Source organism: Calidris pugnax, unplaced genomic scaffold (genome assembly GCF_001431845.1).
Source record: "Calidris pugnax isolate Ruff unplaced genomic scaffold, ASM143184v1 scaffold32, whole genome shotgun sequence".
Taxonomy (NCBI): domain Eukaryota; kingdom Metazoa; phylum Chordata; class Aves; order Charadriiformes; family Scolopacidae; genus Calidris; species Calidris pugnax.
The window spans coordinates 1,284,458-1,309,749 of NW_015090783.1; the positions used below are offsets into that span (position 1 = coordinate 1,284,458).

General features: G+C 40.5%; 1 protein-coding gene across 4 annotated transcripts; it reads right to left on the bottom strand.

Annotated features, from left to right (window-relative positions):
* Window positions 1–318: 318 nt before the first annotated feature.
* On the bottom strand, window positions 319–25,292 carry MLXIP (MLX interacting protein). 4 transcript variants are annotated; one of them, XR_001414299.1, is made up of 16 exons: window positions 25,187–25,292; window positions 24,763–24,848; window positions 23,475–23,564; window positions 23,153–23,194; window positions 20,668–20,839; window positions 19,588–19,677; window positions 18,644–18,735; window positions 17,826–18,489; window positions 14,372–14,493; window positions 13,442–13,628; window positions 12,557–12,681; window positions 10,524–10,622; window positions 9,153–9,280; window positions 7,957–8,067; window positions 5,021–5,150; window positions 319–4,053 (listed from the first exon to the last, which is right to left on the bottom strand). XR_001414299.1 is itself a non-coding variant. In XM_014963829.1 (16 exons), exons 1-16 carry the CDS (start codon window positions 25,191–25,193, stop codon window positions 3,932–3,934), a joined length of 2,280 nt encoding a protein of 759 aa, XP_014819315.1. In that variant the 5' UTR covers window positions 25,194–25,292; the 3' UTR covers window positions 319–3,931. The 4 variants fall into 4 exon arrangements, 3 of the variants coding, with proteins under 3 accessions (XP_014819315.1, XP_014819308.1, XP_014819324.1); XM_014963829.1 differs by lacking the exon at window positions 23,153–23,194 and adding an exon at window positions 22,248–22,289 and having other exon boundaries at window positions 7,957–8,080; XM_014963822.1 differs by having other exon boundaries at window positions 7,957–8,080.

The window sequence follows — 25,292 nt, forward strand, 5'->3', positions numbered from 1 at the left end:
AGAATCCTTTGGTTTTGTGCATAAATCAGACCATCAAGATGAAGCATACACTTGTCTGTGTTCATACTACTCCTTAATTCTTTTGTCAAGATGAAGCATACTGTGTTCATGTCTGTGTTCATACTACTCCTTAATTCTTTCAGTTCTAATTTGCTCCTGAACTTTCACCACTTATTCCTCGTGCTAACAGGGAGCATCATATAAACCTAGTAACTACATCAGATAACACACAGCTTCTCCAGAGCTTGTCTTGTGGGCGCTGTCTACAAAATACTGATTTATAGAATTCAAGGTCAGAAGGAGCCACTAGATTCAGTTCTAATTTGCTCCTGAACTTTCACCACTTATTCCTCGTGCTAACAGGGAGCATCATATAAACCTAGTAACTACATCAGATAACACACAGCTTCTCCAGAGCTTGTCTTGTGGGGGCCATCTACAAAATACTGATTCATAGAATTCAAGGTCAGAAGGAGCCACTAGACAACCTCAGTTTGACTTTGTGCATATCACAGGCCATAAATATTTGATCTAGCCACTCCCTTATTGAGTGAAATACATTGGATTTGACTGAATATGACTTGTATTCAATTATATGGGGATCCTTTAAAAGTTTAGCACCAATTCACTGAACACAGACATGCATCATCTGTAATTCTGTGTAGAGTATAGGCACCGTGTGTTTTGCTTGCTTAAGTATACTTTGGTGACACTGAGGACCACTTAAATTAGGGGAGAAAGCATTACTAAACTTTTTAGTAAAGAAATATAGTATTTAGATTCCTCATTGGGTAAGACAACCAGACTAAGGAGTTAAAATATAGTGGAAAATAAAGTGGAAAACTATGTGGGAATTAATTAAATATGTGGTCAATCTCTTTTCATACTGATCCTCAATATTTCTACTGTGCAGATGTGAGACATTTTTCTTTCTGTGTTTCCAAATGAAGTGAAATCACACCTCTCAAAAGGTTGACTGATAAAAGAATTCTGATTCGCAATAATAGTGTGACAAAACCACACTGAATCACTGCTTCAAAGAGCAGCCACATGATTTCTGATAACTGCACTACATGGAAAGTATCTTTTCACTTTTCCTTCCCTCCCTCCTACACTTTTGCCTAAGTAAGCAACCTTGGATTTATTTTTTTTCTCTTTACTATGTCAAGATTTGCAGTCTTTTAATAGCCCCATGAGCTTGTTTCTTCACTAGAAGTTATTAAAATAAGCACCTTCCCTCCAATTGTAACAGCTGATGGTGTTTTTTCCATCAACATTCAGATAAAAACTGCTAGTGGGCAAAATTTTTAGCACTTCAGTCACACTGAGCTGAAAGGTCCTTTTCAGTGAGACCTGAAATGTCAGGATTTAAGCTTAGAAGTCCTCAGACTTCCTTGGGCTCTGAAGTATGCTTGCAGTGCACTTTGCTTGTTGAGACCAAACTCTAACATCTTTGATACTAGTAATGGTAAAAATCAAGCACAATCATTGCCTGACAAGCAGGAGACCACGCTGCAGTGGAGGCATTACAGAATCTGTTCATCTGAAAAGTACAGCAAAAACACAAGTGGGTTTGTTCTTGGACAATTTGCCTACTTTTTTCCTAGAAAACCGGATACATATATTTTTTACATGCAAATATGCATGTAGATATCTACGCATCTCAGTGAGATAGCCCAGTAAAGAAAACTCGAGGGATGCTCCCCACTTAATCACAGTGTTAAATGACTTTACTGAAATCAAGTTCACAATAAATGATAAAAATGGGAGGATTTAAAGCACTGATTTAAAAAGGAATTTACACTTAACACTTTTTATCCAGACGCATCCTAAAGAATATTGCTTAATGGATTACAACATTACGTATGAGAGACATAGATACTACTTCCCCCCAGAAAATCTACTCGCTATTTAATTACTATGCCAATTTTTATACACTATTTCAACAAACCATTCCTTAGCTGGCCTGGATTTTTGTTGGTTCTATCACAGGGACACAGGTTTTCAGATGTGCCACAAACGTCAAATGATATATCAGATCTACTGAGAAAAAAAACCAAAAAAATAAAAAAAGAGAGAGCATTGTTTGCACAGTTAAAGAAAGGTATTTTGGTACTTAGATCATGGCATTTTGACTTCCCTTTCAGCTCCTTTCCCCCTCCAGCAGTCCCCTTCAGCCCCAAGTCCCTCAACTCACAGTACCTCTACTCGGGGAGAGGGCGCTGGGGTTAACCTCTCATGCTTCCTTCTTGCTCCAGTCCTGCTCAGACATAAGCAAACTCTGCAATGAAAGCCATTAGCTGCAAAATCTCAGGACAAAGAAGAAAGAAAATTCTCCCCGTGCTCAGTCCTACTCCCCAGGCCTATTGTTTCTTTTTAAACTTTGGCCCACCAAGTGGTGAAGATTGGGGACAACGCTGAGAAAAGCCTACATCCCCCAAAGGAGAACCTACTGACCCCATTTCAGCATCTGCAATGCCCAAATGTTTTAGCTGCTCATTTTAGCACTGTGACAGCCTGCTAATCCCCTCCAGGCAGCCTGCCTTTGAAACTGGAAGGAAACAGCTCAGAGGAGGTACAAGGGAAACGTTGCCCACAGTTTGCATAGCTCTTGAGAATCCAAATCAAGTAATGAGTGGAATTACGAGGGTCACAGGAGCATTCCAGACCATGAACAATCAGCCAGAATGAACACCCCAGCGCTGCCTCAGGACGGACAATCACTGCTGTAATGAGACTACGTTTACCTGCTGCAGAGGACAGCACTTGCTGAGACCATCACAGAAAAATGTTACGTGGTATTTTGGGTTTTAAACATATTTTCATATGTTTTATAATTCATGTTGAATGTAACCTTCCCATACAGATCAAATTTAGCTAAGTCCTTCAGGTTTTTCAGATAGAAGCCAAAAAGAACAAGCAAAAAAGACAAAGAAGCAAAGAACTGACTACAAGTCCATGTGGTTTGATATAGTTTCTGAGATAACAAAAAAGCCAATTTCTTAACATTACAAACTCAATTCTTCTCTCTGAAGCGGTACTACATTTATCTATGGATGTGTTTCATATGTGCACGTTTTATGAGGAAGGCAGCTGAACTCTGCAGAGTGCAAGAAAACAGTTCATAGATTAAATGGGTATGAAATTCATTTATCTATCCGAATTGCAGAATTGATGCAATCTAAAACTGCTTTCTTGCACTTACTGCACAGCCTGCTACTCACTTGCAATGGCTATATCAGGAAAAATAATAAAAATTGGCTACTTTATTTGCTATAAAATAAAGCATGTCTTGAAGCTGATCATATGCAATGATACACTCATTAAAATAAAAATACAAAAAACACAGCCTGAGATTTTAATTCTAGTATTTTTGCCACGAGTTGACATCATTGACAGATTTTTCTCCTCCTTTGGTTTTTAACATGATCCTGTGTAACAATTTTCACTATTCAAGTAAAACAAATGGAACTGAATACCAGAAAACAAAATAAAAAGCACATTTTGTTTCATGAAATCGAAAGTATATTTCCCCTTTAAGAGAACATTCCTTGGTGTACAAGATTTACACTTCAGAGAACTTCATACTTGAAGTTGTTTCATAGAAATATGTTTGTTGCATATAGATGCATGCTGCATTGATGGAGATATATTGCTGCCTGCAGGACTCAAACCTGCTAAATTTACCTGAGCTTGGTGTTTTTCTCACTTAATGGAGTATACAGCACAGCACTGAAGAGGAATCAAAACGTTACGACAACGTTGCGTCACACTTCCACATATTCTGAAGGCAGAGCCAGATGCCCTGCACAACGTCTCGGGTGATGGAGTGAATTCTTTCTAAAGTGCATCAACTGAAAGGAGACTCGCCAGGCTGCCAGACCGGCAGGTTCTCCACCCCTTGTATTAAGTAACTCAGTGTCTTTGGTTGTTAGGTTTCACCAGCTGTTTTGTTCATCTTGATAACTGCCTCGGCCGCTTGCTCTGGCAGGCAGGATGGATCTGACAGAATTGAGGTGGTTGTACTTAGATGCCGGAGGGTGTTCAGCACCACTATAAAAAAAAAGTCAGAAAAATATAAAGAAAAGCCATTAGTCTGACTGCAAACAGATCCATCAGGGATTGCGTCCAGGTGCTGCAAGGCTGGTAGGCATGACAGAATTATGGAAATACTTCTGCAAACCATGCACACCTCCACCCACAGCGACAGAGACGTGCAAGAACTGTGCCCAGGGAACAAGAAATGGAGATGTAAAACTTTTTTTTTTTTTTTTAAAAAAAATCTATTTCTTCTGAAAAAAAGTACCACTTGGCAATCAAAACTGTAAATGTAAATGCTTGCTGAATTGCAAGGGGGAAAGGATCAAGCAATCATGCCTGAACAGAAGGTCATTGCAAAGCCAAACACAAATCTCAGAAGTCTTCCTTCATAACGAGATAAATCACACTGCCAACTTACTCCAACTAGAGTGGAGTATTTGAAGTATACATGCAGCCTAAGACTGTTTGAATTGTGCTATCTATACTCAGGAATTTGGCTTTTGTTTCTCTTCAGTGTCAAGCATGCAACCGAGCATCTTCACAGTCAAAAAAGGCTCTTATTTTTCTGCTGAGATAATAAAAAGGAAGTCATATCCAGCATCATGTGCTTTCTTTGTCATCACCTGACTTTCAAGAAATGGTATTCTATATGGTTTCACTTCCTATGAGCTGGAATAACTGCTGGATAGAAATTCCCAAGTCACAGGCGATAGGACAAGAGGAAATGGCCTCAAGTTGCGCCAAGGGAGGTTCAGATTGGATATAAGGAAAAAAATTTACACTCAAAGGGCTATTAAGCAATGCGACGGGCTGCCCAGGGAAGTGGCTGAGGCACCATCCCTGGAGGTATTTAAAAGACGGGTTGACATAGTGCTTAGGAACATGATTTAGTGATGATTTTTATCAGAGTTAGGTTGATGGCTGGACTAGATGATCTTAAAGGTCCCTTCCAACCCAGAAAATTCAATGATTCACTTACTTGGCCTCAGAACAGGAAGAGAACAGTGCTGATCCAACCAGGCCATTACAGTTTGATTCAGATCCTTAAAGCTTCTTGTGGAAACCATCCCATTGAAGGACTCAAACAATGGCTTAATAATAATGCTGAACTGTAAATCATCAAACGTTAAGGGAGACAACAAAGGAAGAGTTCAAAACATTTAATGGGAAAAGCTAGTACAGCTCAGTCTGCAGAGAAAACAACGGACTTCAACTATGAGAGAGATTGCAACATTTCAAAAAATATTTTTTTGAAATTTGTAACACTAAGAAAAAGGAAAAAATGGAACTTCAGTTCCTAGTGATGCTCCTATTTGTTGCAAAATTCCTGTACAACTCACCTGATCTCTCACAAACCAACTGCACGCTGTGGCACTGCTGCAAGTACATGAGTATCTGAAACTTCTACATATACATAATTTATTCAATTTCTTCATTGCCACCTTTTTTAATGTAAAAATGATGTTTTCATAGCAAAAGGATATAGAAGCTTTAGTGCAACCATACGACTTTCCACAGCACACTACTGATGCATCCAAGGTGGAGTACTTGGCAATAATGAGTCCAGCACAGGCCAACAATGCAGTATTCAGCCAATTTCTCAGGCAGATTTTTCAGCAAACACTCAGTATTTCTGCTACTGCAGCTAAACAAAGACCTCTAAGTTCATAAGCGTATTCTCAGACACAATCAACAGTGTGGCAAGGATTCCCACAACAAGGACCAGACTTGCTGATCTACATCTATGTGGACCAGAACAGTAGCAAGCTGAGGACTCTCAGGCTTTCCTTTTGGTTCTCTATTGTCATGGCTTGGAAGGATGGGCCTGGAGTTGGTAATAACCTTCCTGGCAGAAAAGGAGCAGACAGAATTCTTAGCCTGTAGTGTATTAAAACATACTGAGCATCACCATAAGCCTCAGTTGGCCTCAGCTCTCAGGCTTTCAGATGAGCTTTCCTGGAACGGACACTCAAAACCGCTTGTTATGACATCGCCATGGTAATTCACCAAGTAGGTTCCAACTTACAGGTACATTTATTGCAAAAGCTGGTTGGATGATAAAATTCATCTGAAGGCTCAGAATCTGTAGTTTTACCATGTTACTCCAGATGGGATTTTCTGACTACAATCAGAAGTATGTGAGAATCTGGCCCAAATCAATCTCAGCATTGTCATGTACCCTCATCTTTCTCGGACAATCCAGACAGGTCTAACAACTGCCTGGAATACTCGAGGGAATTTGCATGCCCTTTTACAGAGTGACTGGAAGAACAACATGGGTATTATTTTATCGATATTCTAATATTCAAGAGTATTCTATTCCTGGGTTATCTCTAGTAGACCAGATTACTCATTTCCCTCCTATGCACAAGAGAAACTACGGTATTTTCATACTTGGAATGAAACTGCCCTTCTATCTCTTACAGTCATTTCATAAGGAGGAGACTTTTTTAGTATTATTAGAACTCACCCCTGGCCTTTGTCAGCTTTTACTGCAAGAGACTCTGAAACATTTCAGCATGTGTTAAGGATTCAATCCAGCTGTTATAACAACTGTTCCACCACAGTTACATCCTGTCTTACAACGAGAATTTTGGGAATATTCCTTTGCCTTCCAACCTTCTCTTTCACCAACTGCAGAAGCTTTTGTCTTTCCCCAAATACTGCAAAGCCCAGAATTATCTTTAAATAATAACTTTCATTGTTGTATTAAAGACCTCTATTTTTGTAATTCACTTGAAATTGCTCCAGAGTTCCACAGTTGTGTTCCATAAGTTCTAAGTTATTAGAGACTGCATAAGATCTTGCTAAGAATTGTTTCCTAAAGGGATGCTACAAGGAAGAGTGTCTTTCTAGGGCCAACATAAACCAGGAAATAGCAAAGAAAGTATTTTCACATATCAAAGTATTAAAAATGCTGTAGTTCACGCATGCACAAGCATACATGTATATACTCAGATTATCTAGGTAGAGGAAACTAACTATCACAGAACACTGGAACAGGCTGCCGAGAGAGGTCGTGGAGTCCCCTTCTCTGGAGATTTTCAAGACCCACCTTAATGCACGCCTGAGTGATGTGCTCTGGGCAATCCTGCTTTAGCAGGGGAGTTGGACTAGATGATCTCTAGAGGTGACTTCTAACTCTTGACAAATCCGTGAAATCAGACATACAAAATATAAAGTGCAAATAAATAGCTATACGAATATATGAAGTTTAATGGGAAAAGGGAACGTTAACACTACTGCTCATTGCTAATTACTAACATCCCTGAACTGCTTCAAGCTGATAATGTTTCATCCAAACTAGTTAAGTCTATACAGCAGAGCACAAGTGCAGCCAACTTGGCTTCATTCTGTCTGTGCCTTTCTAGCTCCTGCGCTATCATTTGCCCACAAGCACAGCTGCTAGCATTGGAGAAGCAGAGAGAAACTAAGTTGATTCAGTGTTTTAACAACAGACAAACAGAAAATTGGAAAAAAAAAGGAAAAAAGGAAAAAAGAGAAACATTTAAGTTTTTAAAATTGCCACTGCAACAGTTTCAGTAATTGTAATATTTTTTTTCCTGAAATCTTTGTTATTTTCTGTTCAGTTTTTCCAAAAGACTAAAAGAGCTACAGTTGTAGAAGCATCCCATTTAACTTTTTTTTTGCAGTACAATAACCCACCAAGAAAACCTTGCCTTTGTATTGCATTTTACTTTCAAGTTAACTCCCATACTTTAAATTGAACAAGTTCTGCCTCACAACAACCTATGTGGCAAGGATTCATATCCATATAGAGATGAGAATGAAAGCTGAGGACATATGTTATTTAAATAACTTGGCTTAAAGTCAAAGCATCAGAATCCAGTTTTTGGCTCTAGTTATACTAGTTGTACCAAACCTCAAGTTCAGCAGGTTAATATAAAAGGATACGATCCAAAACTTCCAGTTTTGCAGGGTCCTGCTTCTCACATACTCATCAAACATCCTCTTCATGTTGTCAAATCTTTGCCGTGTCACCGGAACTCCAGTAGCAGGGAGCTGCTGTTGACAAGAACTGAAGAGATATTGTTCTGAGGTCAGAATCCCCACCAGAAAGGACATAACTCTCTTCCAGACTAAATTATGGCAACAGAAATGCGTGTATCCCCAGTATCCCTGACCGAGGCAGCTTCCCAGTGCATGACCCTCCAGAATGTAATTGTTATAGCCAGGAATACGTACTGTTTTCCCATCAATTTTGTCTATATTCATGCAGCAAAGAAATTTCTCAAACTGCTACACATTTCTTATTACAAGCAACAAAACTGAAAACAAAGTGTAACAAAGAACAAAGTAGGTTTTGGCGTCCAATTAGAAAAAGGCACATTAGGAGTCAAGGAAAAATTTACAGTTGGCTCCTGAGCAATGTTACAGAAGAAAACGTTACAGAGATTCTTAAGAAACAGATCAATTTAAAATAAAACCAATTGTTTTGTCATCATACAGATCTCATCATACTTTTAAAGAAAAATAAAAAGATTTTGATTTGCTGACAAGTCTAATGTAATACCTAAGCCTGACACTTCTGTTGACAGAAGAAAAACCACTGGGGTTCTCCACATGCTTTGCAATAGTACATGGCTATCATAAACCCACAGAGGAAACTGAGGCACCAGGAAGGTGAAGTGACTTCTCAGAACTATGTTCAGCCAGTGGCAAGCTCCTTCATTCCAAGTCCTGTGTCTTACGTACTCTACCACATTTTCCTATACAAATTGGCTGCATTTGGAAAGAAAACTGCAGCAAAGCCATCATGAAGAATAAGAGTGTTGGATCACCCAGTGAGCACAGATTTAAAAAGAACATCATCAGTGGCTTCTTCTCAGAATTATTCTCACTGATCTGATGCATCTTTTCTGATGTTGCCACTATTGTGCATTCATGATCAGAGCTTGCTGAAAATCCACACAGTTTCCTACCAATGCCCATCCCACAGCAATTCTGCTTCTTTTGGGAAGTAGCAATCCTACTTCTGTTCAATACCCATGTGTTGTTTGGCATGACACCTGAGACAAACATCCCCTGTTGCTAGCCAGAGCAACATTCAAGCTGCTCTGCTTCATTACAGAAATTTCCCCAAATCTCACATGATGGCAGCATTTAGCTCCTCGATTTCTTCCCGAAGGCGCCTGGTTTCCTCTTGCGTCTGCGTTCTTTCCTGCTGTAGTTTAGCGATATATTCTACTGTTTTCTGGAGCGTGATTGCATGGCTGATCTAGACCAAACACAAACATAGAGCTCACTTTCTGGAACAAAGCTTGACAGAAGAAGAGTTTGCCCCTAACCTGCTCTAACACCCAGAAAAGCACTTCAGCACCTCTTAAGTTTCCTTCACGGTGTGCAAAAGCACACAGACAGAGTGAAACACTTAAGAGAATACAAAACTCTTCATTTCTCCAACTCCTGTTTGCACACTAGTACAGAGAAATGTGGTTGCAGTGATTGTTTTCTTCTACAAATTATATTTTTGCTACCTGGTTGAAAGAAGTATTTTAATAATTTAGAATGTTTTATCTGATTACCTATCCTCTTAAAAATATTTACAATTCTTACTTCAGTACTGAAGGATGTGCTACATCTGCTGACAGATTCATAGTGCTGTTAAAAGTGTTGTTTGAAGTTGACAATATAGATTATTTGATTTGGGAAACCTGAAGTTATTAAATAGAAGTTAACACCGTCTAGCTATCACCAAAGGAGACAGAAACAACGTCACATGTTTTTAAAAATACCCTTCATTTTGAGGAACGAATTAAAAATCTGTTATTTTACTAAAGCTGAGTCTTCAAAACTGATTACCTTTCAAACAGGCTATTCAGGAAGTGAAATTCTGACAACTTATGGCCTATATGCATAAAACTGTAAAAATTATCTCAACAAATCAACAGGCTGCACAATAAGCTTTCCTATTTTCCATGTTTCAAAAGGTACTTTAAGGATATTTTGAATTTTGTTGTGCAGACAAGTCTGTGTTTCAATTATTTTCTTTTCAATTTAGTAAACTACATTAACCAGTACAGCCAGAATATGTTCTTAATTTGGACAAAGCCATTCAACAAATGAGAAGTCATAGAATCACAGAATGGTCTATCTTATGCTGCAAACATGACAGAAGTCTTCTTTACTGGGGTTCCAATAACAAGGATTGCAAAGATCAGTTTTCCTTCTTTCCTTCTTTTGGCTTTAAAGCTGCAGCACCTCATCAGCCAAGACTTGTTCAACATTTGAAGCTGCATCAGTAAAACCATGTCTAAGACGAAGTGTTTTCACACACTCTTTTGACTCTAAGCCATGGATTTATCACCGTTCCCTTTCCAAGTCCCTCCGTTCAAGTATCTTCACTGACTGACTGGCATTTACAGTCAACAGTGAAGAGATTAAATTCATTAACAAGTCTTTCTTAGAATGCCTCTTTCTTATATTCCACATTAAACTGTTAGTGCTGCCAAGTTACTTACCAACTTGGAGTTAGGTGAAACCAAGCTGATCAGAGTACTGAACCCAATCTTGATGTTAAACCTTCGTTTTTGTTCTGAAATATGCTTCATTCTTCGATTCTGCATAAATAAAATTAGCTCAGTCTATGCAGTTCTCCTTTACCATTCTACTGCTATGACTATTTCAGCTATTCAAATTTACAGTGTCATTTTTATTGAATTATGACATTTACAGTCTTCCCAGTCAAAGCCATATGACTATAAATTTGCAAACAATGATTTAAATTATTAATAAGAAGCATCCACTGTATTAAATTTAAGTGCAAACCTTGTAAGTCTTCTTCCTAAAGTAAGAAATCCTTTAAAACTGTTATACAATTTCATTTTCTGAAGCTAAACTCCAATTTTTGAGGCATGTAGTTACTTAGGATCTTGTGGAAGCCTTTAAGTTTAAAACAGTCTGTATCATTTATGCCTAGTACATACATAATGTATACTGATATAACAAGCAGTCTGACAAAAATAAAAAAGAAAAAAGAATCCTTAACTCTGGCTTACCCTGAAGAAAAAGGTTTTGTCAGGAATTAGCATTTTAATTTGTAGCATTAAAAGCTTAGAAGCTGTTTCCACCAAAATTCTTGGAAGAAAATAAGGAGTTTGCACTCCAGAGCTAGGCTTTCTGGCAGTAGCTCACCATCACCCCATTTTATAATGGAGGCAAACAATGTGAAGTGGCTGCTCGAAACCACAGAAAATGCAGGTTCACCAGCAGAACTGAGATTTCCAGTGCCTTCTATGCTTTGCCAAACTGAAAAGACAATGTTACCCAGCAATACAGAACTGTTTAGCCTAACTGAAAACGCAGAGGAGCAAAACAACGTACATCTAGAGACTGTCAAAAATCACTGTTTCTCCCTTGTCTTACAAGGGAGTTACTAACAGTACTATCCAAAGCAATTCCTGTCAAAGCAGGTGAGCTTAAATTGCCTTAAAGTCTACCTCATGTCAATGCCTTTACTTTTAATAACACTCCTCCATCTAGTGGCCACTTGCCCACCATCGGCCAGTCCTAATAATTTGTTCCTTTGTTAACTTACTTCCTAGCAGCAAGAGCAGGCTGCAACTACTGATGGTGAGCATTTACACCACACTAAGAACTGCAAACTTTATTGAGTAATTTGCAGGATGCTCAGCAAGCAGCAGTTCTGATTTTCCTCTGCAACAGAGCCGGAACTGAGTGCAATCACAGGCTGTAAGTGTTTAAACTTACCTTTCTGCCCTGGGAGTAATCAACCTGACACCAACTCACAGGGTATAGAAAGACAGAGAAGCCAAAAAGAGGTTGGCACTTGCAAAATGCTTGTTACACTCCCTTTCACAATAGAATGAATGACAGTGTTAGATTTTCCTGCATTGGCTGTTTTTTTGTGGAGAAGCTTCTCACACCACCACAGAAAGTGTCTGACAGAGTCAGCTTGTGTGTGAGGTACAGCCAGCTTTCAGATGCTATCTCTAGACCGCCGAGTTCTTACCCCAATAATTCTCGAAGTGTTTTACAGTTGTAACTTGTAGAGTCTGTGGAGCTGCTTCTTTGTGGAGCAGCATAGCATCACTGGAGACATGTAAGTAACTCAGCAGGTCAAGAACTCCCCCTCCAGCGATGGCCAGAGCCCTGCAGACCTGAAGATCCCCAACAGAACAATGGCAAAAAGCCACGGTTTAGAAAACTAAGCCTGAAACCTTTGACCAAGTAAACTGAGACCTGTCATAACACTCCTGTGAGCCACAGCAGGAACTGCTGTCATGACCTTAAGGACCTGCAGAAGTACAGTTCAACCTGGCCCCTCTGGTGACACAACCCTGAGGAGCAGAGCAGATTATTAAAGTCTGACATTGAACAGAGCAGCAGAGATGCAGTGCAAGCTAAGCCTAAGGCATAAATACTCCACCCTTCCTGAAGCACAACTTACTCCCCAGTCCATGCTCAGACATCAGGGCAGAAAAGTAGCTACAAAGGTGAAGAAGAAAAGCACCTCAAAGGAAAGGACACACACCTTAAATGCAGCCATATTAGGGTCAGTGGCAGGTTTTCCTGAGCAGCTGTTCTGGGGAGACTGTGGACTGGGGCTCTGCTCAGAGGTGCAGGGGGAAGCTTGGCCTGAATTCTGACAGTCTCGGCCTTCATAAAGGAAGAAAGACAAATCACATTAACAAACAACTTTCTGTAGCAAATGTAACCGCTGAGAAATTTCTATTCAGAATTGAAGCGCAGCCGGCAACCAAATTATACTCATTGATGCAGCAACCACATGCTAGAAAATGTCAAGATTGCTGGGAGAGCTTAGTATTTCATGGCGCAAGGCTAATATGTAATACTCTTTTCACACACACACACTTCAGCAAAGGCACGTTGAATGCATAGGCTGCAATTCCATCGTGCTGCTAGACTCCCCCATCTGAGGCTCTAATGGCCTGGGGCATGACAGTAACACTCACAAGCCATTTACCAGCAAATCCAGGGTATGTCTGTAAAACCAGCGCAGATACCGCTCCATCGACACACATGCAAAAGGAGTCTTTGCACTTACCTACTGTTTTAACAAGGACTGTGTCTGAGATCCTCCAATCAAAATCATAGTTATGATACTGAACCACAAACCTATCCAGCACTTCCTACACAGACGCCTTTCAAACAGGTTTAATTTCTTGGTGACTGTGACAGTACATCCTTTTAAAAAGGAGCCGCTTACACAAAATTGCAGTTTGTGGGAATGCTGCACAGTAGTTTATAACAAAATTGCAAACAATGGGATGCAACCAAAGCTGCAGCGTAGAAAGGCCTAAAAAGCTTTTCCTTCAAGAAGTTACACCCTGCCTAACCAATGGAAACACACTTACACGTGTAGGGGAGAGAGAACACTTCCAGCTCTCTAACTTACTAGGTGTAGGTGAGGGAACTTGTGAACTGCTACAGTGGGAAGGGGTTTGCTCTCCTTTCTCCAACACATCCTGGACTACACTAGGAGAGAAGAGATGTGAGACTGTGGACTGGGTTTGTTGACTACTTGGTGCTCGCTGTGCTGGACCAACCAGAATGTTACTACGGAACTCCGTCACCCCGGGAGCCTGGGAACAGCATAGAAATAGCACAGAGAAAAACAGAAAGAAAAAGAGAGCAGGAAGGGGGGTGGGGGGGAGGATGGGGGCAGAGGGAGAGAAGGGATGAAAGAAAGGAGAAGGGGAGGGGAGAGAGAGAGAGAAAGAAAGAAAAAGAAGAGAGATTTGTTACCTTGCCTTTCACTAAAAGTAGCAAATTATTAACATGATTAACAATCTGAGGACATAAAACAAGGGCTAATATATAAGGAATTGGCAGGCACTGAAGTCAGGCTTCTGGCAGGAGACCAGTATCTTTTCATAACTTAAAGAAGCATTACAACACATCAACAGTGTAATATACTAAAATCTATTTCCATCTTCCTGCACACAACATATTGAGAAACCCACTCATATACTCAAGGCACACTTTCCCATATGTAAATGGAAAGGTGAGCATCCTGGGTGCCTTCTAGCTTCTGCACAATTAAGAAAAAGCACAAACCATCCCCATTCACGGTACTGTGTACACATGCCTCTTTGTAATCTTACTGTTGTGTGAGACAGAGTCTGTGAAGACTAGATAGTGCTTCCAGGCCCATAAAGTAGCTAAATTAAAAATAAGCAAACATAATGCTGAATGCATAAATGCATACTCTGGGTAACAGGTGAGATTTAGTGGACTAGTTACCCTCCTGAGCACATTATGGCTCTAACTACTTGCAAATAACAGGCCTAGAAAACAAATATATATATTTTTTTCTTCTCCTTACTCTGACAATTCCAGCTGGTGCAATTGCAACATTAGACTGAGACGTGGCTGGCGTCAAAATCCCCTCTCTTTTTAAAGGTGCTGGAGTTACAATCACAGCTCTGGACTGTCCCTGAAAGGCAGCTGAAGAACACAATTAAGTTAGAATAGTTAATGAGACAAAAAAAAAAGCTGGAGATTATTTTGTATGAAATAACTTGTCATTGAACAGAGAAATGAATTAATGGGCACCTATTTGGTACTATTTCATTGTAATACAAAGTGCCACCAGTTTTCTGATAATCTCAATCCCATGAATCCGGTACAAAGGACTCTAACAGACCCATTATTTCTGAGGCCTTTAGCATCACTGTCACTATTTCAAGGTGAATTTACTTGAATGAGGTACTTCATAAATCAGGGAGGTGCAACATGTCTTAATTCTATCAGAGCTGGGTTTGACAGGAAGATCATCTTCACCTCTCTCATCCATACTTCTGGATCTTGCTCTGCTGATCCAGAAAGGGTCAATGACAGAAACCAACTAAAGGATGCATATTCAATACTTCATGCATCCTTGTATATACATTAAACTCTCTTCCTCACCACTTCACTCTACCACCTTCTTTCACTATCTGAATTTACAGCTGCTTTACACGACACACAAGCACAAGACAACCACATGTGACTGGGAATCAGCACCAGAATTAAAGAAAACAGGCTAAAGGACCATGAGTTCTGCAGCATTAGACTGCTAGAGATAATTGTGAATAGCAGCAATTGTCTCCACAGAGAAAGTTACAAAAAATTCTCAAAAAAAGTCTGTACAGGAGACTTGCCCCCATAATGGGAATCAAGATCCTTGCTTTGAGGGTTTTTTTCAACACTACAGTACGGGTCTAACATAAGTCTGTAAGGTCTCTATTTAACCAATGCAGATGTACAGTTATTGACATGGCATTAATGCTGACATTCTTCCTGCCCAGACTTTAGAGAGAACATGACTAACCATCGTATATTGTAATGAAGGGAAGAATCATGCAAAGCCACAGCTTCTGTGTGCTTTTTGAGAAAACTAAACCAAACTTACTCGGTTTCATTCTAGCCTGTATTGGCTTCAGCTCTCCTTTGTACTAGTAAAGTCATGATGTATGAAAAGTGTCACAATTCCTCAGTCACATGCGACCTACCCTCCTGCAGTTCAGGATATTGAAGAACACACACAGCAGAACAGGGAGACAGCGCAGGGTATCTGATGTCCTCTGTGACTAACAACTGTGTTTTGAATCAACTAAAGTTTCTGTATAGCCTTTATTAGAAAGGCCTGTGGACTGCACAAACCTTGTGCCAGCCCTTGCGTGGGTATATCTGGCAGAGAGCACTGTCACTCTGACACAGGGAGTTCATTCTTTGCCTGAGCATTCCCACTTTATAAAGCTGGAATCACAACCCTTCCACTGTTCAATAATGTTCAGCGGGACTTACGACATCTCTATCGAGCTAAAGAGCCTACTCTTAGCAGTGCATTAATGCTGCTGCACAAACTTGGTATTTCTGGCTTCTGCATTTGTGTAACTGTAACAATCAGCACATATTTAGGTTAAATTTTCCATGTTTCTACACTACACACGCATCTTTTTCAGACTTTCCTCTCAAATTCAGAACATTTATTGTGAAGTGGTGATAACACAGTTCTTTCCCATGTGATGTCTTGCACCTGATGAGACAATCTGTGCAGATTTTTGAGTTCTTATATCACAGGGCTGTAAATGTTATGCTTTCCTTTCAAACACAGGTTATAATGCAATTTGCTTTATAGTCATGAGATGGCTTGTTTGTCCTGAACGTAAATGACAGGCATAAAATGCCTCAGTTACAGGTACTGATGTTTATTCTAGTGCCAAAAATAAAGCTTGAGTCTTTACATAAAATCTTGGATTTGACCTCTGAACTTGGTTTCCCAGCAGTTTAGGAACACTGATCTCCAAACTCATGCCACTACCAGGAATGAAAAACAGCAACAACTTTAAATCTAGATGAGAAATAAAGACACTTGTCTGTGGTGGCCTAGAATTAACTGATGAAGCATTGAGAAAGTGATATACGGATGAGGAACAACCCAGGAAGCACTAAGAAAGCTAGGAGCAAAGGCTTTCTGAAAATGACAGTTGCCTATAATGCTTTACTAGGTGAGAAAAGCATATCTTGACTGCTGAAGGCACATGGACTCTTGCTTTATGAAGTAGTATAGACAGGAACACTGCCATTAACACCCTAGCACTATTAATCATGGACCAACTTGTTCCCAGTGACATGCTAGAATTAGATCCTTGGGTCTGTTCTATTCCTGAACAGAGATTATTTTTTTTTTTCTGGTGGGTAACCACAATGCCAGGTCCTGACAGACACACCTACTCCTTAGTAAAGCCTGTTTAACAATACTCCTCCAGGCAGGGTTTTTCTTGGATTCTTGTTGCACATTTCAGGTGGCTGAAATCACTTGGCTCCCAGCCAGCACAAGTCTAAAAAGAGCATGCAATAATCCCATGAAAAAGTGCCTGTCCTGCTCTAGCCTTGAGCTTTCCCACAAGAACCACCACAAGCAAAACTCTCTCTGCTCACACTTGCTATTCTTAGCCTTGTGCTGTGCCAACATCTCCAAATCACACCCAGTGGGGAGGTCCCAGCATTATCAGAAAGGCACTTACACTCTGAACTGAAAACCACGTGCTACTGACAGCATCTCAAGAGTCTGTAGATTGCTTGAGACAAAAGATCTCCAGCTCCTCCTGCCTGTTCATAGTCCTTCCCCACTGGGAGGACTGATTCTCACCACTCTGGTCCTACTAGTGAGCACTGATGATTGAGGAAAGGCAAACTCTCATGCTTCCATCGCTGCTCCCTAGCTAACAGTGTACTCTGTCTCAAAGGGTGTCAGGCACACCTAAGATGAATGTCAGAATGCATCCAAAGTATTAACAACTTTGGTATTACAAAGTGTGATGATGCATGGGCAGACATAGTGACTTGTCCAGAGCAATCAGATGAGTCAATGACAGGGATAAATCTGCCAATCTCCATCCACACCGTCTCCCTACCATCTCCTATTTTACTGTGGTCGAATGCTCTGAGGAGCAGAGTGAATCAGAACAGCATTAAGCATCAAAAATAAGGTTTCTATGGGGCAGGAGCACAGAGCTCTAGTCATTCCATGAGCTGATGCATCTACACAGCACAGCACAAATTTTACAAGGAGATATTCCCTTTCACACTCACAACCAAACTGCTTCCAATCCTCGCAGCAGGCCAGAGCATCCCATTGAACAACGTAGCCACCATTGGATTCAGGATTTCCTTGGATACCCTCAGGAAGTTCTATTTTTACTTATTATGTAAACCAAGAAAAGCAAGAAGGTGTCTCCCTCCTGCTATTCCCATTCAGAAAAGAGAAACATCACCCTTCCAGTGCTTCTCACCTGGGGTGATGAAGGCATTCTTTAACAATAAGGACACTGTTTCAGGCTTCGGAGCAGGCACTGTTTTTTGTGACTGTTTGGGCCTCGTCCCAGTACTGGCCAGAGGAACAGCTTTGGGGAGTGCAAATGTCAGTTGGGACTGCACCTGGGGCCGGGGCTGCCCCTGCAGGACAGTAGTCTGGAAAGTCAGGTTACAAGGCACTCCTGCACCTGGCTGCTGCGTTGCCAGGACAAGGTTCTGGCTCTGGCTGAAGGTGGTGGCAGGGGCATTGTGGGTCAACGTAGCGGAAGCTGTGTGGGTGATAACTGTAGATTCACAGAGGCCAAACTTCTGGGTTTCTGGTGCAGCAAACGAAGCTGGTGGAGAGCTTAAGTTAGAATTCAGAGGCACTGCAGGCAACGGGGACTGGTGCTGTTGTGTCGCAGGTTGAAGCAGTGGCAAAGGTGTCTGAAACACTGGCATAAAAGTTTGTGGCGCGCTGAGAGACGAGTCGGGAGTGAAGTCCGGTGGCTGGATGAAAGATCCCCCGCTTCTAATGTTTGAACACTGGTCAGTGCCAACATCAGGAATGACAGGAGAAGGTACTGAGGAAGTGATCAGTCCATCACTGATGTTCCCTGCTGGAAGTGTGTTGGGCAACGAACCCGACGGCAGGACAGGAGACTGACGGAAAAGAAAAATATTACAGATTCAGACATGGCCCCTGAAACTCTTGTCTGAACACCTTCTGAGAAGGACATGGCTCACGTGTGAGAGTATTCACAGCATATATATGGTCTGAAATGAGGCTGATTTAAATGTTGAAAACCTCCCTTACCTGGGAAGAATGGCTGCTGCTATCTGTTGTAGCTGAGCTGACAGCAGACACAGAAGGGAAACAACTACTGGAACGACTGGGTGTGAATAAATCTGAAATATGAAAAGTCATCTATTAATTTTCTATTTTTTATACTGACAGTACAGCATTTCTAGGTATAAAATTCACAGGAATATAAATATTATTTAGCAAATAACGAAACACAAGATTTTTGCTTCATACAACTGCTGCTGACTGAGCAATGAATTGTTCTCTTCCAGAGGAACTGATCTCTTCAGGGCAGACTCCTTTAACTTTCATGCAAGCTGGGCATAATACAAAAATCAGTCTGCTATTTAAGGTGCACTGACACACAGATAGCTAAGAGCTGATTCTCAGTGCAGTCCCACAAAATTCAGTTATCTGATGCAGACTGCACACAGGCCCAGCAAACAGATGTGCCTTTTGACTTCCATGAAGATCCGTAACCATCAAAGTTCTCAGTAGTAGCTTCATGTCATATGTAATTCTTGAGAGTACCAGAAAATGTTCCAAGGCAAAGTGTTAAATCACTTCTTCACTAAGAAGTGCTAAATGGATTCTGTTGAGTTCACCTGTCCACATCTGACATACTATCTTCAATTACTCAATTACTTAAGGCCTAAATGCTATTCTTTTTAAAGGCAAATTAACAGCCAGGTTTGAACCTTGGAATAAACAATCCTAAAGTGACTCTCAAACCCAGGTAAGCAAAGGACTGAGGTCACAGTAACAAGGGAGTCTACCCACATCTGCATCTGCTTGAAATAATAAACAATGAAAACATGTATCAAGTATTCACCTTTCACTCAAATCTCCTGCCTTCTAAAGAGAGTAGATACCTGCAACATTTAATCTTCCGTTAAAAACTAGTTCACAAACCACTAAAATTTAAAGAACTTAATGACTATATATAGGATTCTTACCCTGAAAAGGCTCAAAAGTATCCATAAAATCAAAATTTGGCTGGAGAGGAATAAGCCCGGGTTGAATCATGTCAGCATTTCCTAAATGTGCTGCAAAATTCAGGAGACAGATTAGATTAGATTAGCTTCACATTACTCACACTGTAACAGCAGTAGGAATATAGCATTTGGCTAGAACACCAACTCACACTCCACAGCCAGGCTTGGCCAGGATGTTTATAGAAAAACTGCTGCTGAAGCATCTGCTTTTCTTCAGAACTACAGGACAGTTCTGAAATCAAAACCACTGGGGAATGAAACTTTCAACTAGTAAAATGGAAGAGGTGAAACCTGAAGGCTCTAACAAACAACTGGGGATTGGTGAGCTTGGATAAATACTGCTCCCAAACCTCCTGTTTTGCCCCTGCTGCACAATACATAAACTTGCTGAGAAGCACAAATGAACCACTGCAGCTCATAGCACAGTATTTAAAAAAAAAACACCAAAAAAACCCACCATCATCCATTTCATTTTGCCTCAAGTATACTTCATGTAAACCATGGTTGCTCTGCAGTTGCTCACACAGCTCAGACACCCATGCAGCAAGGCTGATGCATAGTGGGCATCTGCTGTCCTGTTGGACAGTCAGAATCTTCATTTAGAGAGCATTCAACAGAACTGTATAGCTCTTGGGAGTGTTTTTACAGTAGATGTGACTTGCAGTTGTTTTAAGGGACATATCCAAACAAAAATACACAGGCAATCCCTTAAAAATACACACATACATATATAAGCCTTGAGATAAATAACATCTTCACCACTAGTAAAGGTAAATACTGCTCATACAGATTTATTCAGACCAACATCAGACAACAAGGCTAGGAGCACCATGTAAGAAGCTAAAACAGAAATTAAATTTGGATGAGTAACTGGGATTCCATAACCTATACAGCATAAGACAGCTACATGCTCTGACCTACTTTTATCTGTATCAACAAAGCAAGATAAATTTCTTAGGCAAGACAAGAAGAGCAGCAAAGCAACAAACCAGACTTCTCCTAGAGGTTCCCACTGCAACACAGCTAACAACCAACAAATACCTATGTCCCTGGAATTTGGCCAGGAAACGAGCTGATGTGAAGACAGCGTGGAGAACAGCGTGTCAGTGAACTCGGACATAAGCATATCTGCATCCAAGAGGCTGCCTTCCTCCATCGGGACGGGGGTTTCTCTGCCATACCTTCTTTTTTGCCAGAGAACCACATCATCATCCTGCCAAAGGAAAGGAAAAAAAGTCAGGGTGCCTAGACAATGCTAAAGCAGTCAGGTGCAGACAGTTAAAACTGGTCTTCATTTTTAACATTTTTAGAGGAAGAAACTCTCATTTAGGAGCCATTCAAATGGACTGCAACAGATTGGTGGTACTTCTAATACAACAACTTCAGCTCACCGACTTGAGCAACAACAGAAAACTTCAGTAGAATACCACAGTATTCTGGGAAAGGTTTTTGGCCAAAACACAGATGTTGACTAGAAGTACGTAAGACAAAATAACTTCACCAACACTTTATAGTTTCATTGATTACACACATATTTTTGCAGTTTAACGATCCCTTGGTTTGAACAAAGATTTAAAAATAACATGTATAGCAAAAACTCAAAGTAAACAACTTCTATCTTGAAGTGTATCTGAATCTCTGAAATGTAGTCAAGCTTAACTGTAATCTGACTTTGCACAAGGTATGTTGATATTCTTGTGGGCACTTTTAGCCCATGAAAAATACAACATAATGTGACTTGGCTTTCCCGTCCTTCTCTACAGGCTAAACTAAATTGCATTGCCTCGCATTTGCTGCAGACTGAAAGCACACCCACTCAGGTTCTTGGGGCTGAGCCAACGTGCAGCTGCAGCTACACCAACACACCACGATGGTGCACTGGAGCTCACGGCCAAAGCAGCTGAGAATTCTGTGAAACTCGAACAGATACAGATTTATGCTTAGCTCCAAGAAGAAAAAAAACCACCAAAACATCAGAACAGCGCTTCCCATCATCAGTTTATATGCCCAAAGTAGGTTTGATGGTTTTAGGGGGCCTACTAAATGGTGATACTATTGTTCCTTTAAACATTTTGCCTTTTTTAGGAACACCAAAACATCAGAACAGTGCTTCCCATCATCAGTTTATATGCTCAAAGTAGGTTTGAGGGGGCCTAGTAAATGGTAATACTGTTGTTCCTTTAAACATTTTGCCTTTTTTAGGATCTCGGCACATTATCTGTCCATGTTGTGGGCAGCAGGAAGATTTGCAACATGTAGCAGACACATCTTCACAGATCCAGTTACACAAGCAAGGCAGTAGTGCCAGCTACGACTTAGTAACAAGATGAAACAACGTGCCAGCCCTCAAAGAGATTGATCTTTCTGGCCACCCAATACTAATTCTCATTTCTTCTGTCACAGCACTTTACATTCAACCTCTTCTCCACACAATTTAAGCTACAAGTCTTACATTGCTCTCTAAGGTGTAGAAACATTAAGATGTCTAACCTTAATTAAGAATTAAGCAAGATGCTTGTCTTCAGATTTTAATCAATGCAAGCTACTGCATGTTATGGCTTTGTTCCTAATTGCAGCTTCTACAAGCATAAATGCTGCCACTTATCAGCAGTATTACCTACCCTGACCAAACTTGAAAGATCTTCATCTTTATGTTTCTGTAACTGCAAAAGGAAGCTTAACTGTAATCTGACTTTGCACAAGGTATGTTGATATTCTTGTGGGCACTTTTAGCCCATGAAAAATACAACATAATGTGACTTGGCTTTCCCGTCCTTCTCTACAGGCTAAACTAAATTGCATTGCCTCGCATTTGCTGCAGACTGAAAGCACACCCACTCAGGTTCTTGGGGCTGAGCCAACGTGCAGCTGCAGCTACACCAACACACCACGATGGTGCACTGGAGCTCACGGCCAAAGCAGCTGAGAATTCTGTGAAACTCGAACAGATACAGATTTATGCTTAGCTCCAAGAAGAAAAAAAACCACCAAAACATCAGAACAGCGCTTCCCATCATCAGTTTATATGCCCAAAGTAGGTTTGATGGTTTTAGGGGGCCTACTAAATGGTGATACTATTGTTCCTTTAAACATTTTGCCTTTTTTAGGATCTCAACACATTATCTGTCCATGTTGTGGGCAGCAGGAAGATTTGCAACACGTAGCAGACACATCTTCACAGATCCAGTTACACAAGCAAGGCAGTAGTGCCAGCTACGACTTAGTAACAAGATGAAACAACGTGCCAGCCCTCAAAGAGATTGATCTTTCTGGCCACCCAATACTAATTCTCATTTCTTCTGTCACAGCATTTTACATTCAACCTCTTCTCCACACAATTTAAGCTACAAGTCTTACATTGCTCTCTAAGGTGTAGAAACATTAAGATGTCTAACCTTAATTAAGAATTAAGCAAGATGCTTGTCTTCAGATTTTAATCAATGCAAGCTACTGCATGTTATGGCTTTGTTCCTAATTGCAGCTTCTACAAGCATAAATGCTGCCACTTATCAGCAGTATTACCTACCCTGACCAAACTTGAAAGATCTTCATCTTTATGTTTCTGTAACTGCAAAAGGAAAGCAAAACAGATGTTAAAAGTCAGAATAGGTCCTGTACATGCCAGTAGAAGCCCTGATTTTGCAAAACTTTTAAGACCCCATCATGCACAATGACTCCTGGTACAATAATTTTTAGTTAAGTGAGACTGATCAGATGAGTATGCTTGTACTAGCTTTTCATCTGTTTTAAATATCTTGCATGCTAGCAAAAGTGACATCAAAACTCAAAAAGCAACAATATACTGATCAAGTTCAAGAAAGACACTCTCACTGTGTGAACCAACAGACCCTTTTCTTGAAGTATGTTCTCCACTTGTGGTATTCCCTGATGACTATTTCAATTCTTCGTTTCCAGTATTTCCCTTCTGTTGCAATGGCCTGAGAACACAAACACATACCACAAATTACATGGAATCACATGACTGAACGTTCAATAAATTTCCAAGGAAATATTCAGGCAGAAAAAATGCAAAAGAAAGCATGCTAATTCTGTTTGAGTTCATGTATCAGCAGCCCACGCTGTCCCAGAGTTCAGCTATTACAGAGCAAATCTGACAGTACTAACTTTATCTTTCCCACAATAAACAAACAAGAGATGACGTCTGACTGCGCTGTCAGCATCTCCCACATCAGCTCAACCATAACCAATAGTTAAAAAATGGAAAAAACACCCATACAACTTTAAAATTAATATACTAAAATGTATAAAATGTATAAAGCATAGGACACCCTGTTCTGAAGAAAACAGCCAAAGAGAATTTCACAATGAACATGAACACGTGCACACATACACAAAAGCTGTTAAGAATGACACGAAGCAATAGAAATCTGATGTCCAGCTTGGGGAGAAGCACAACCTTGCAGGCCACATACTAACAGCAACAAAAAGATCAGAACAATGTGGTTCTTCGATGTGTCACAGACAGCAGCATGTAAATTCCTTGTATTCGAGGGTCATTTTTCAACACGAACATCAACACTGTTCTTTCAAAAACTGAGACATTTCCACAAACTCATCTGGAACTCCTTTGAGTTATAAATTATTCTAAGGCCTCACTGGTTTTCTGCGAGGAGCCAGAGGGCCATTAGCTTTCATTTATGTTTACAAGTACATAGAGAGGAAAGCATGCATCTTTTTGTGAAGTTACCTTGACAGAGAAAAAGAAATTGCTTGTTGTCTTGAAACAACACCTCATCAGTTAAATAAAATACAGAAAACTCTCACACGGTCACTTAGACTGAAAACAGTCTTCACAGATTTCCCACTGACTGCAGCAATCCCCAGCCAGAACAGAGCAGTGGCTGTCAAAAATCTGAACTATCCAAATTGCACTTCTATGACTTATGCTTCACTAAATTATAACATAGACCTAGGTTACATAGATGACAAATGTCTTTCCAGTTGCACCTTGATTATCTCAATATGATAAACTTACAATCTGCTTTGTATCAATGGCTCCTTCCGAATAAAGACAACAGAACAAAGAATTGCTTTGCTGCTCTCACTTCTAGTGGACTAGAAAAATCTTGTTATAAACTCCAGAGCTCATTAGTCTGTTCCTCAGGTTTTACATACCTCTGGCCGACGATGTTCATCGACATCAACAGAGCCGTCCAGTGGAGTGACAAAGTGGCACACTGGATTCTTGCGCTTCTCCAGGTCTGAAACATGAATGAAAGTGTGAGAGCTCTGCCACTTCAATGGCAAGATGTGAAAAAAATCTAGGCAGGGTTTATTCCAGATAACCAATGGGAAATGGGGAGATCTCAGGCTGTGCTTGGACTGCTCAGTACATCTGCTCTGATCACAGACAGTTCTGTGGGGACATCTCTAAGAAAGCACTGGTCCAATGGCACTACCGCGACAGCCTCCAACATCTGGGCCTTCAGCAGATTTTTGGGCTTTTCAGTAGGCAGTAATTTCAGTTCTCGTACTTCTTCCATCTATGTCTGTCGGAAAATATTTTGTAGCAAGTGACACAGCCAAGCCTGATACTTACACTGCATGTACCATGCCCTCCAGATGGCGTTATTGAGACGGATTTTATCCCTCCACTGAAGCTTTAAGCCTTTAAAATTTTTCCATTTTGGTGAGACCAGCTTTCC